Source organism: Diadema setosum, chromosome 12, assembly GCF_964275005.1.
Source record: "Diadema setosum chromosome 12, eeDiaSeto1, whole genome shotgun sequence".
Lineage (NCBI taxonomy): Eukaryota > Metazoa > Echinodermata > Echinoidea > Diadematoida > Diadematidae > Diadema > Diadema setosum.
Window position 1 is genome coordinate 28,161,374 of NC_092696.1, and position 14,756 is coordinate 28,176,129.

The 14,756-nt window shown below is 39.6% G+C and overlaps 1 protein-coding gene across 1 annotated transcript in view; it reads left to right on the forward strand.

Annotated features, from left to right (window-relative positions):
- Positions 1-14,018, forward strand: part of LOC140235696 (myotubularin-related protein 9-like) — a 39,101-nt gene extending 25,083 nt beyond the window's left edge. The window contains exons 8-15 of the mRNA XM_072315714.1: positions 2,973-3,098; positions 4,634-4,736; positions 6,300-6,438; positions 8,414-8,498; positions 9,232-9,301; positions 10,866-10,965; positions 11,999-12,126; positions 13,620-14,018. Coding sequence (XP_072171815.1) covers positions 2,973-3,098; positions 4,634-4,736; positions 6,300-6,438; positions 8,414-8,498; positions 9,232-9,301; positions 10,866-10,965; positions 11,999-12,126; positions 13,620-13,674 — 806 coding nt within the window. The 3' untranslated portion in view covers positions 13,675-14,018. The remainder of the gene's footprint in view (positions 1-2,972; positions 3,099-4,633; positions 4,737-6,299; positions 6,439-8,413; positions 8,499-9,231; positions 9,302-10,865; positions 10,966-11,998; positions 12,127-13,619) is intronic.
- The last annotated feature ends 738 nt before the right edge of the window (positions 14,019-14,756 follow it).

A 14,756-nucleotide genomic window follows, 5' to 3' on the forward strand; every position in this document is an offset into this window, starting at 1 on the left:
TGCTTATTTAGCATATTTAGCCTTTGTTTTGTATGAATTGCTTGAAGCTGTTGTGTGTTCATGACTTGTAAGTTGTAATATATCTATTGTATGCACCATTATTTTGTTGGGGGGGGGGGATGTATTCTGTTGAAATGATGACTAGTGTAAAACATGATACAGTCAACTTCGGATACCTCGACGTCGGATAAGCCGAATATCACTTACCTCGGGGGCAAAATGAAAGTCCCGATTGTTCCTATGGAGTTTCCGTGTATTAAAATTCGCGTAGCTCGAAGAAATAACTCGAAGTTCGGTTACCTCGAAGTGAAATCTACTGTCCCGATCTTAATTAACTTATTGTTTTTCCCAGCATGTAGCTCGAATCGAATTGCAACATCACTCAGCATCTCCGATTAAGCGCGCGTGAACAGCGAAGAAGACATGTCACAAATCTTTTCACACTCGACTGTAAATATTCCCGACCAACACAATCGCGCGCCCAAAGAAATACCCGGTACACAGCTGACAAGAAAAATCCCCAACACCTACCTACACACGTACACGGTATGCACATAGCACCCTTGCCAATGGAGTGCTTACGATAGCACTACGCTCTGCCCATCATCTTCTTTTCTTTAACCACTGTGTTTTAATTCTTGATCATGATAGTCATACCGCGCGCGTAGATTTCTAAACCGTCGTGGCGCACCTGCTTAGGTGTTGGGTGTTGACAGTTATATTTTTGGCATTAATCACGGTCCACTGTCCAAACATCAATCTCCTGCGTAGTGCCATTTTTTAACTTTTTTTTTTTGCCTTTCACGAAGTATGTTTCATTTATTCTTCCCCGAGAACGCAAGCACAGATTTTTTTTATATTTTTTTTTCAGCAATGCGATTATGAAAATATTGTGGAACATGATGTGGAAGTATAGGCCGAGCATGATAAAGAATAGAATAGACAGGGCTCCACACTAACTTTTATCGGGCCACCAGTATCACTGATCTTTATTTTTTGGTGGTCGAATTTACTCGAAATTAAAATTAGAAAATCCAATCATCTTATTTTGAGTTTTAAGATTTAGCAAATAGGCGTATAGATTATTATAAAAGTTGATGCCTAAAAATTTAGGAAGTCAAAACTTACGTTTGAAATGAAAAAGTGGGAGCATTATTGCCGACATCTGTTAGCTCCGACATTTGTTTTAGCATTGTAAAGAACCGAAAGTTACCGTTATTCATTTCTTATTGTAAAAGCAATCATCCAACATTTATTAGTCTGTTAGCACCTTACGGAGCCGAATATTACCGTTAATCATTTTTAATGTAAAAGCAAACAACAGACATTCATTTTAGCATCTTACGGAGCTGAATGCTATCCTTATCCATTTCCAAACGTGAAAGCAAACATCCGCTATTTGTTTCAGCATCTAACTGAGCGGATTAATACCGTTAATCATTTCCAAATGTAAAAGCAACAATCTGTCATTTATTTTTGCATCGTACGAAGCAGAATATTACCGTGATTCATTTCAAACATACGACATTTGTTTTATCATCGTACGGAGCCGAAATTTACTGCTGTCCACTTCCGAAAGTGAAATGAATCATCTGAGAATATTATTTTATCATCGTACGGAGCCGAATGTTACTGTTTTTCATTTTTGAACGTCGAAGCTGACATCAGACGTTTATTTTACCATCAAACGTAGCTGAATATTACTGTTATTCATTTCGAAATGTAATAGCAAATATCCAATACTTTTTTTAGCATCATATGGGGCAGAATATTACTGCTATTCACTTTCAAACATGCCTAACGTAAAAGCAATCATTCGAGATGTATTTTAGCATCTTCCGGAGCTGAATGTTATTGCCATTTACTTTCGATCGTAAAAGCAAACATCCAGCATTTATTTTATCATCGTAAGGAGTTGAATGTTATTGTTACTCATTTCCGAACGTCAAAGCAAACATCAAACATTAATTTTACCATTGAACGCAGCTGAATGTTACTGTTATTCATTTCGAAATTTAAAAGCAAACATCAGACAGTTATTTTAGCATCGTATGGAGCAGAATGTTATTGGAACTTCCGAACATAAAAGCGATCATCTGACATTTATTTCAGCATCTTCCGGAGCCGAATGTTATTGCTATTTCCTTTCGAAAGTATAAGGAAACATCCGACACTTATCTAACCATCGTACGGAGTTGAATATTGTTTTTCATTTCCGAACGTCAAAGCAAATATTTGACATTTATTTCAGCGTCTTCCGGAGCCGAATGTTGTCCTTAATCATTTCCGAACGCAAAATCAAATATCTGACATTAGTTTTAGCACCATACGGTGCTGAGTCTTATCGTTTTTCATTTCCAAAAGTATGAGCAAACATCCGACATTTATTTTAGTATCTTACGGAGCCGATTGTTACCGCTATTCATTTTCAAAAGTAAAGGCAAACATCCGACTTTTTTGGTGGCGCGATAGGGCCACCAAAATCTTAATTTCTGATATTCTGATTTCAATTCCGATTATCATTCAATTCATTCATATAACATATCGATTCAATTCCAATTGATAAGCATGCAAACAATCGGTAGGCACTATAACAGATACCATGTTGAAAATCGATAAACGTCGGATAAGTCGAAGAAAATTCGACGTACGTACGCGTACCTCGAATTTCGCGTACCTCGAATTTCACGTACCTCGAACCATTTTCTTCAGTCCCGACAAATTCGAGGTATCCGGAGTTGACTGTATATTTGCAGCATGAAAATTTCGCGAATTGGAGCCGACGGCCTTTCTTGCAGCATGAAATTTTCACAAATTGCCACTGGCTTCCCATGCATATTGAGTAGGCAAGAAATTTCGCATGCATTTTAATTTTGCGAATGTTTGCGCTCGCGAAATCCGCAAAATTAGAATGCACGTGAACATTCTTCGTTTTACAGTATTGATAACATTCAATTTTCTCTCTCCTTCAGCTTGTATGGATACCGGTTGTTCCTCAGACAAGTGGATCAGTCGGCTGACAAACTGTGGCTGGCTTCACCATGTAAAGGAGACGCTCACCACAGCATGCCTGGTGGCCCAGTGTGTAGACAGAGAGAGTGAGTTCAATACTGTACAGTATGTCCCCCCCCCCCCCCCCCCCAAAAAAAAAAAAAAAAAAAAATTACAGTCAGATTTTCGCATTGATAATACCTAATGTGATTAAATTGTCCAAATACTACTTCAGGGTCTTGAAATATAACAGCTTAGCTCTACTGTGCAGAAAACCCCATTCAATTTGGTTAAGCGGTCACAGAGAAATGTTGATTGTTGTAAAGCATGTCATGAGTCTGATTCTTCTAAGTTTTTCACTTGATTGCTTGTGGAACTGCATATCAATGTGTAAACGCATTAGACAGAACTTGGAGGGAAGAGATTCCTGACATGCTCTACAAAATTCCTCATTTCTCTTTCACCACTCAAGCAAATCGAATGGGGGTTTTCTGTAAGATGTGCGCAATGAGTTATAGATTCATACCCTGGAATCGTATTTTGATTGATTATCTATTTTTAAAGTTATCATTGCGGAGGGTCCCATTGTAATTTTTTTTTTGGGACATCGGTACATGTATCTTGGGATTGTTTGAGACCGTGTGTATTTTTGTGTGTGTTTTGGATCACATTGTGTGGACTGAAAAACTGAGTTCAGTACTACTTTGTATCTGTGTGATAGGAGTGTTTGGGACGCAGTGTTTGGGTCAGAGTGTGTCTGGTGTTTTGTGTGTGTGTTTTAACACTGTGTGGACAGAGAGAATGAATTCAATACTATCTGTTTTGGGGATTGCACTTGTTACCAAAATAAAATTTCCATCTTGTTTAGAGCTCACCAAGCAAGAAAATAGTAAAAAAATTCACCTGACTTTGTTCATCTTTGTTCTTCTTTAATTACATGTATGTACCATCAGAATGTACAGTATGTCTCCCCCCAAAAAATTACAATCGGATATCCCCATTGATAACTTCAATATAATTTAACTGTCTGACTGCTATTTTGGGGTCTAAAAATATAATATTTTCCGTATACTATGCAGAACAAACTCAATTTTATTTGGTTAAGTGATCAAAGAGAAATGTGGATCGTTGTGAAGCATGTCATGGATCTGTTTCTTCTATCTTTAGCACTTGGATGCTCTTTGAATTGCATAGTAATGTGTGAACACAATGGACAGAACTCTTTTCTCTTTGAACACTGAAGCGAATTGGATCAGATCTTCTGTCAGACTTGGGTAGTAAGTTATAGTTTCATACCCTGAAATTGTCATTGGATTGATTCACTGTTCTTAAAGTTATTGTTGGGGAGGGTCCCGTTGTAATTTCTTCTTTTTTTTTGACTTACTGTAAAAGTGGAGCAGGGTGAGAAACTTCAAATAAATCAGTAAATTTAGGTAGGTTTTTTTTTGTTTCCAAGGTTTCATGTGTACCTGGTTTTAAAGTTTTTTTGACATACGGTAAAAGTGGAGCAGGGTGAGAAACTTCAAATAAATCATTAAATTTAGTTGTTGTTTTTTTCTGTTGTTTTTTTTTCCGAAGTTTCATATGTACACGGTTTTAAAGTTTGACCTGCATGTGCATGCTGCAAACGTTTTGTACGTAGATTCGGCCGTGCTGGTTCACGGGTCGGAGGGCATCGACGCAAGCTTGCAGGTGACCTCTTTATCCCAGGTCATCCTGGACCCAGACTGTCGGACAACGAGAGGGTGAGTTGTGGCATTCCTCAGGATAATTGCTAGCCATTGCCAGGACAAGTGCCTCCTTTTGTTGCGCGAATGTGAAATTTTTCACAATATAAATCTGTTGGTTGCAGTGATGATTAGAGCTGTAAGGTCCGTTCACCAGAGTTATACTGATGGTTTTTGTTATAGGTGGGTTTTGTTTTGTTTTTTTGCCTGTGTAGTGGAAGATGTAGACTTACATAACCTAAAACGCTGATCAAGAGCAAAAATGGGTAAAGTCTGACAAGGTTGAAGGTCGATAAGGTTAATGAACTTACGTTGAAAAACACTTAACTCACAAATTGCGATGTGCAGGCAAGACATCGCTTGGCGTTTACCTTGTTAATTGTCACCAGGATTCATGTTAGCTCACTTCCTTATCTTCATCTTTTGAATGCTGACGTGTGCATGACATCCCATGACAAGATACTTAATAATAACCTTTAACCTTAACTAGGCCGGGGGGGGGGGGGGGCCTCCGCGGCCCCCCCTCGACGTTCCGCGCGATGTTTCGCTAACGCAAAAAGCTATCGCCGCGATGTTTCATGACTTTTTTCTTTCGAGTCTCCCACATCTTTTGACACCAAATTTGCGATGCCCGGGCGCGCGGTTCCGAAGTTGCGCATAAATATGTACGTGCATGTCAGACCAAAAATTGCTCAAAAACATGAATTCGTGTACAATTTCAATGCAAACTGTGCTTACAGGCAAATTTTATAAAAGCATGATTATTGGGGGGTTTTATTGATTAAAATCAATTATTAATATATTTTCTTGTTCGGAACAATGTCGCGGACAAGTTTCATCGAAAAAACAATGAAAAACATAAAGTCAAAAAAACTAGGAAATACATAAGAAATTCAAAAAACAATAAAATACTTCAGAAATTTTTTTCTGATGGCACAATTTTTTTCTCTTATATTTGCTCAGGACACTAAAAAGAATATTTACACAAAAAATGTGCCCATTTTGAGCTTTATTTAGTGATTTATACCAAATTGTCTGATTTCGTGCATCATCACGCATAAATTAGCATAATTTAGCATAAATGATAATTTTTTTTTTAAATTTAACTTCATGGTACTTTAGATTACATCATAGGCAATGTGTGTGCCAATTTTCGTTGCGATCGCGCGGTCGACGGCCGAGATCTGGAGGGGGGGCCTGGGAAGCCTTTGCCATCATGACTGCAATAGATACCTCTTGTGTTGCCATGGCAACCAGGGTGGGTTTCTCTGGGTGTTTTGGAAGAGTTTTATCACAAAACGAGCTGTCTCCATTCTTGTGAAGTTGTGATATTTGTGGTTAAAAGCTGCTAAAAAACAAAGGAAATGATAAGAAAATATGGGATATTTTTAATCATATCTTCTAGAATATTCCGTGTTATTTTACAAGTGAGGTATCACTGGAATGGTTCAGTTTTGCTCCATCTGATAATGGACTTACTTTCAAATGTTTAAAAATGGTGCTCAGCTCATTTTGCCATAAAGCTCTTCATTTATCAAGTTGTATTTGAGAAGAGACCACTGTGTTGCCTTCCTCATCCAGGTTTGAGGCCCTGGTGGAGAGGGAGTGGATCCAGGCGGGCCACCCGTTCCTCAGCCGGTGTGCCAAGTCGGTCTTCTCCCAGAGCAAGAACAAGTATGCGGGGCCGGTCTTTCTCCTCTTCCTGGACTGTGTGTGGCAGGTGGGGATCTTGCTAGCCTTTTGTCAAGGCCCTCTCGCTGTAATGGGCGAGCGAAGCGAGCGCAGCCAAGTGCGACAGAGCGAGGGCCTTTTGATATCTGCTTCACACATTATTATTCATGACAAATGAACCCGAATGAGTAGTCATATTAACGGGTTCCAGTCGACAAATGGAATGGCGCGCTCCCCACATCCTTTGTCTTGGCGTGTCCGGGCTGTTCGCATGCCACCCATGGAGGTCTGTGGCATGCATTCGCCGTATGCAAATCGGGCTCGGGCAGACAGACATGCTGATTGGTCGACTTTTGCTCCCGAAATTGGGGAGCAAAAGTCGGTAACTCAAAGGGCTAACAAAAGGGTGCGAAGCAGATCTCAAAAGGCCCTCGCGCAAGCCCACTCAGCTGGGCTACCTGTCTTCACCACACAGCAAGAGGGCCTTGACAAAAGGCTAGGATCTTGCTTGGTTTAAACCCCTGCATGCTTTGAGTGACGATTGGCTCAGAAAACCCCATAGCGTTGTACACACTGTCCAAAGTCCCTAGCCTGGAAAGGGTTAACAAAACAAAAGTGTTTCCCTCAATACCCAGTCAGAACAATCGAGATGAGTACTGGGGCCGAGTTTGGGAGAGAATCTCTGCACCATGTTTGGTGTAAAATTGAATATGATGATAATGTCATCTCCTTGTAACTCTCCCAGATGTGGGGACACAAATTTTGAAATTTTTATTTTCTTTAGCTGAAACCAATTGAGAGGTGTCCTTTCTTTGCTATGCTGAGTTCCCACTGTTGTGCTATCCACTACGCATGCTACAATTTAGTTGTTAGTAGCTGATCGTGTAATTTTGTTCATGTATATCAAAATTTGCACCATGATAGATATTGTTGTCTTAATCATGGAGTAGTCATGGTGATCTTATCAGATCGTATCAGATCTTTAGATCTTGACTTCAGTGGTTGCAATTGCCTTGATCACAGATGAGCTTTAGATGCTTCAAAAATTGTCTACGATCAATGTGATTGCCATTGTTTCAAAAGTGGCAGGAATTGTGATAGACATACACACCAATTCTACGATCAGCTACTAATGGTCAATCATGGTACGTATGCGGAGCGGATTGCACGACAGTGGGAACCCAGCATACATGTGAATCATTTACTCTTTATGTGCCACGTTTGAGTCGACGGCATGCCAACTTCGCATGTTCTGGTCAAACGCACAATCCTGCCCTGATTGATAAATCGCCAAATGCTGCAGGACAATGAAAGCGTTTCTTGTGCTTTCGTTCTCTCACATATAGCTTGCATTTTATGTAGTGATTGACTAACAAGCGGTGTTCCCTACTGGATTTAGGTGTAAATTCTAAGTTTCTGTCACTGTTTTTTGTGCAGTAGTCATGCCTTTACAATAATTTAGCTATGCGAGTCATTTGAAAGAAAAACACATCATAGATTTGTCATACACATTACATCATAGCAAAGCTGGGCATTTTCTCTACAATTCTACTCACTATATGTCCAGCTGAACAAAAATCTATGGAAGTAACAGATTTGAAGTACAGAATGTTTTCTCAAAGCGTGACATCATTGGTGTCTCAGAATAATGTGGCACACAGGGGGTTTCCACAGTGGCACATACAGAGTTAACAAATGCTGCTCAGTTTCTTGCTTGCTAAAGAGCCACACTTACTATCTTCTCTTCACGTATGATATGGCTTTATCAATCCAATTATTTTTGCTCCATGTTAAATGCTGTATATTTCTGAAGATTTCCTTGTCTTTTGCTTTCTACATCGGAGTTATAGTGTGGTATTAGTCACTCGGGGAGCAATTTACAAACCACAATTAATCCACTGAAGATGGACTGACTTTGCTATTTCCCATAGACACCTGCCCGGATATATTTTTGTCTTGTCTTTAATGGGTTAATGAGATCGCAACCAAATATTAATACTTTAAACATCTCTCTTCTATTTCAGATATTTCAGCAGTTCCCCTGCTCCTTTGAGTTCAATGAGAAGTTCCTCATAATGCTGTTTGAGAATGCCTACGCCAGTCAATTTGGTGAGTTACAATCTGGCAGAAGTCAGTATACAAAAAGTGTATTATATGTGTTCATCCCATTACTACATTTGTAGTTATGTAGCCTCCAGTCAAGGTTTTGCATAATTTATTTCTCAGTGATATCCGACCTCCTAATGTTGTACACAGCCAAAGAGGCTCTTACATGGGAATACTGGGAGAATCCACGGAAGACATTTACATGTATGACTTGAATATTGTCAAGGTAGTAAACTTGAGAACGAAATTGATATATGGAGGATGAGGTTGCAGCAAGTATGTTGGTGGATTTAGTGGTTCGTAAGCACCTCCCAGCCCGATGCAAGCGGGGGAGATCATAGTCAGTGTGAACAAGTGGTCATGGCCAAGATGATGATAGTCACAGCAAAGGCATGGAAGAAAATGTAATAAAGAGAAGAAACAAGTTTTCTTACTCCTATTACTTTGTCAGCACATTCCTTCAAATATGATTATATAATCATTACTTTATTCTTTGTGTTATACTTTAGTAGACTATGATAGGAAATTTGTATTGATTGGAATCTAGAATTATTCAAATTCCTACATCTATTGACATTTATTTTGACATATTTTTGATATAAGTCTAAATATGTCAAATAATTCAGGGTATAGCTCATGAAATATGCAAATAATTCAGGGTTCAAAGGGTTACAACAATGTAGCTTCATATGTTCATAATTTAATTACCATTGTCATTATTACTATTTGTGCCCAGGAACCTTCCTGTGCAATAATGAGAATGAGCGGAGGATGGCCAGAGTGTCTGAGAAGACGGTGTCTCTCTGGTGAGTAGTGCTGCCTGGATGAGAGAAGGGCGTGGGGTGTGGTCCTCTCTACCTAGAGAAAAATTACCCCTCACTCCCTGGCCAACAGACAGCTATTATAGTCTATACCGCTGAATGTTAAATGGTCTACTTTGGACGGGGATTGTCATAATGCCATCCCATGATCTAATGCATTGAGGATTGCAATTGCCATGTTGCATGGAGCAAAGTCACATCAGGTATAAATATAATTCTAGAATTTTACTGGCTGCTGACTGGGCAAGAATGAAATAATGTGTATTTATGTAGACCATATAATATCTTAAACAGATATGGCCACGTCTATCACTGTAATATAAGACTGAACAGTCTCTTTAGGGTTATATTCCCCCTTGAGAGAACATTTTCTCTCAGCGCTGCATGATTCAAAAAAATATATTTACTTGGAAAAAATATACCGGGGTAGCTTCTGCGGGGATATCAAGTGTTGTAATGACAGTAGGGCCGTGATTAATCCTTGGGGCCACGTCTGGTCCGACGGGCCTCTGGATAATTGATTTGGTCAGATAAGAGAGACATGTACATTTGTATGTAGTAAGTTGAACCAGAAAGGAGTAATGGCTGAATGATGAAAGAAGATGGGCATTATTCTGATGATCATTTAGGACATGCTTACTGCTTGCATGAATCGGTATCATTTGGACATTCAAGACATGGTAGATGTGTATTAAGCATGGGTCCATGCAACAGCGCCCTCATGAATCCCAAATCTCTGTGCCTTTAACTCTTTATGTGCCACGTTCGCACGTCCGACTCAGTCGACGGTATGCCAACTTCGCATATTCTGCTCAAATGCACAAACCCGCCCAAAACGATCAATAAATCGCCAAATGCCGCAGTACAATGAAAGCATTTCTCTTGCTTCCGTTCCATTCACATATTATAGCTTGCATTGTATGCTGTGATAAACTAACAGATGGTGTTCCATACTGGATTTGCGCATAAATTCTAAGTTTCGGTCACTGTTTTGTGTGTAAAAGTCATGCCTTTACAATAATTTAGCTACTAGTTGTTTGAAAGAAAAACAATCATAGATTTGAAATACAATGTACATCAAATCAAAGCTTGGCATTTTCTCTACAACTTTACTCACAGTAATGTCCAGCTTAACAGAAACCCATAGAAGTGACATTGATTTGAAAAAAAAAAAAAAAAAACCAGAGTGTTTCCTCAAAGCATGACAACGTTGGTGTCTCAGAATAATGTGGCACACAAGGGGTTTCTACCTAGCACATAAAGAGTTAAGCTTTGCAGCATTAACTTTTTTGCAAGTTCTTAATCTGTTGAAGACAAGTTCCGAGTATACTCAGGCACGTGTCTATGGGAATTGCGTGTTGTTGCCAAATCAGCCCGTTCTTAACAAGTTAAAAAGAAAAAGAAGAAAAAAATAATGTCATTCACTTTTGTATGAATATAATTTTGCTTTCTGTAGGGAGCATTACGTAGAAGATTGCCTGATGCGTGACTGGGCCACTAGATATTCATGATGTTTCATTAATGCTCTATGATGTTTTTTTCTTCTCAGGACATACATCAACAGGCCAAAGATTCTACAGACATACTTCAACCCTCTGTACCAACCCAATCAGACAATCATCTGGCCCTCAGTAGCACCCCAGAGCTTGGTAAGGATAAATCGTCTTCAATAGCGCCCTCACACTGGTGTTAGCATCCAGCCAGTAAAGCCATAGCAGAGGGCAGATCAAGAGCCTTTTGATATCTGGGACAATGATTTCATTATTTATTCATAAGCTGGAATAGTTCAGCCAGTCACTTTGAAAAGTGCAGTTGCTAGACAGTTTGTACCTCCATCTCCCATCAGTGTGAAATGTGACTGCATGAGCTCCTTCCTCAAATGAATTCTTGCTCATTAGTTGGGAATTTCGCTACCAAATACTGAAAGAAAGTTCAATGAAGTCAGAGGCATAGATATGGAGTGGTTCCAATGACTCTTAGTTGCATCTCAACAGAGAAAAGAGATGTGTTCTTTTTCTTTTCCATCCACTTATAAACCTGTTGAAGATAAGCTCCGAGAATACTCTGGCAGGGTGTCTATTGTGAAATGCATGCTACAGCAAAATCAGCCCATCCTCAATGGGTCAGTATTACATCTGGCTGTACAATCAATAACACCACATGGGTTACTGTCAACTATCAAATGAAATGATCACATGATACAAGAAAATGTGTCGTATTCTCAAAATTCAGTATACAAAATGGCTATTAAGCAGGATGTAGGTTTGCCTATTTGGTTATTGTTGTTTCAAAGGTGATGAGTCCAGAGCTGAAACAATGGACTATGCAAAGTGTATATTGTAAATCAAATGACCTCCTTAACCCACTGAAGACGTGCCCCAAGAATACACGGACAGGTGTCTATGGGAAATGTGTGTTGTAGCAACATCAGCTTGATCTTCAACATTTAAAGAGCTATGCAAGGACCACTGAGTGTAGCATTCTGCTTGTCACCTTATATGCTAATTAAGATCTATGAACCCATTGAGGATGAACTGATTTTCCTGTAACACACATTTCCCATAGACACCTGCCCGAGTATACTTGGGACTAGTCTTCAACAGATTAAAACTGAAATAAGGAATGACTGGCATCAGAAGTATTCTGTGCAAACATTCTCCCCATTAACTCTCTCTGTCTTAGGCCTTGTGGTCAAGTCTCTACCTGCGATGGACGCTGAGCGCTTCGTCCACCCTCATCCCGTCTCAGGTGATTACCGACATCAAGCAGTCGGACAAGGAACTCAGACTGAAGGTCAACGAGCTCAGACGGTAAGATCAAGGGTCAAAGGTCAAGGGTAGCGGCATCCAAGGTCTCTCTGTACAGGGATTGCCCAGTTTGGTCACTCTGCCGTTTTTTTTTATTTGTCTTTCAAATTTCTCTCTTTCAAATGATAAAAATCTGAGCATGAAAAATTGTGTGTCTGAGTTAAAACAAGCATCATTCTTGAAACGAGGTCCGTGGTTCAAATCCCCTGGTTGCAGCAGTCAGCTGTTGTGCCCTTTAACCATGGCACTTTATCCTCATTTCATCGTTGGGCGGGGGTGGGAGGGGAGAGGGATGATGGGGAAGCCTACAATACTTTCTAGAGGGGGGAGGGGGAGCCACTTAATCTTCATTGTGACATTATAAATTGAATCATAATACAAATTCAAAATATACAATACAGATCGATCACCCTGGTAGTGTATGCGCTGAAGGTCAAACCAAGTCTTTCCTTTTAGCATACCTGCCAACTGTTCCTATTTAATTCGAAAATTCCTTGTTTTCTTGATTTTTCTTTTAAATCGCAGAAAAGTAGAAGCTGTATTGAATGCTATGTTCTCATTTTTATGACCATCTGTTAATTGTGAAGTATGTGAGATTAATGAATATCGCTATTTTTAGCTCACCTGAGCTAAAGGCTCGAGTGAGTTTTTGCAATCGCTCTTCGTCTGTCGTGCGTCGTGCTTCGTGCGTCACGTGTCGTCCGTCATCCCTTGTGCGTCGTGCATAAACTTTTTACATTTTCATCTTCTTCTTGAGAACCCCATGACCGATTTTCACAAAACTTGGCGTAGAGCATGCCAGGGGGTTAACATCTCGTTTGTTCAACTGGGCACCATGCTCCCCTTTGGGGGATCCAAATGGAGACTTAAATTGTACATGTTCATATTCTTCTTGAAAACCCCTTGATGAATGTTCACCAAGCTTGCCAAGTAGCATGCCAGCGGATTAACATCTCAATTTGTTCAACTGAGCACCATGCTCCTCTTGGGGGCCCCAAATATTTAAGTGTTGATCAGTCAAAAACCATATGTTTCCATATTTTTCACCCACAGAAACTTACACAGTTAACGTATCTATTCAGGTCATTGGGAACTCACATACGGTGTACCTCCCTGATCTGTCATCACAATCAATTGAAATCCAATTTTTTCATAGAAAAAAAAGATCCAACACAACAGAAATCAGTGTATTTTCCACAGTGGCAAAAAGCTATATGGTTGACCCCTAATTGTTTTATAGATATGTCAGTTGTTGACTGATGACCCTCTCCCTCTCAAAGAAAGAAGTTGAAAAAAAAAAGAGAGAAAGAACCGAAGGAAAATGAAAGTTAACGTACTTGTAATGTAGCTTGTCATATTTCTTTTTTTTTTTCCCGCTGAAGACTAGTCCCGAATAAACTTGGGCAGGTGTCTATGGGGAAATGCGTGTTATATAGGAAATAAGCCTCATTGTCAAAGGGTTAAGTAGTTTTTTCGTTTGTTTTCTCCTCATCTAGGCAACTTGCGGACCTCCAAAAGGAGGCCCTGGAAAAAGGTCTGATCAGCGACTGAAGGGAATTTTGACCTGGCAAGGAAAGCGATGGGGAGTGTGGTCATCCACAACTTCACCACCTCCCCTTTCACCCAGTGAAGACCAGCCCCGAGCATACCTGGACAGGTGTCTATGGGAAATGCTTGCTCAAGGAAAATCAACTCATCCTTAACGGGTTAATTACTTGTGGTCTCTGTGTCTCAGTATTTCTTTTTTTTTTTTTTGTTCCACTCTTGGGTTTGTGGCAGGTTGCAATATTGGATGTTAAATGTACATTGTGCTTAAAAAAACAGAAGGATGGTTAAAGCCTAAACATAGTTCTGGTACGCCTGCAAAAGTTGTCAAAGTTCGTTCCCAAATGTACATGTATGCCTGAGAAATCTGTGGAGTAACGCTGTTATAACAAGATATTCATTGGGTAGCAACGAAAATGTGAAATATTAACCAAAAATGTTTGCATCTCAGAACTGTTACCCGATAGGGTTGACAATACTGCCCCCATATTGTCTTTGACTGTAATAATTCCTTTCTCAAGAGTCTGTGTTAATGTAGGACACTGAAAGAAACCAGCTATTCTGTGAAAAAAAAAAGAAGTTGGATGAAGCTGTACAAATAGCAAATGAATTCCCCTTGTGTCTGTATTAAAGAATATTGCTAACTCTGTGTGCCATGCTTGCACACCTGATTCAGTCGACTGCTTGCCAGTTGTGCGCAGTCATTTTTGCTCACATGCACAGCCACTCACAAACTGATCAATTAATCATTTATGGCATGGGACATTGAAAGCATAGTCACCATTATAGCTTTGTCAAGAAAAAAAAATACAGTGCAGATTTACAATGGAATTATCAATGAAACTAGTAAGATTTTACAATGTAGATAATTTTTTTTTTTTTGAAGATGTTGATGGATCGCTGGTTGCAGAGAGGTACATGTAGGGTTAGTTGATTCCATGTACAGCTATGAGAACGTGAGTTGACATACATACATGTGTAGATAACAACAGAGATACACGTTGTATACGATCATAACATTTATTCTTCTTGCCAGGGACATCTCAGATAGGCATTTGAACTTTAAGGGATGTACAACTTTGTAGATT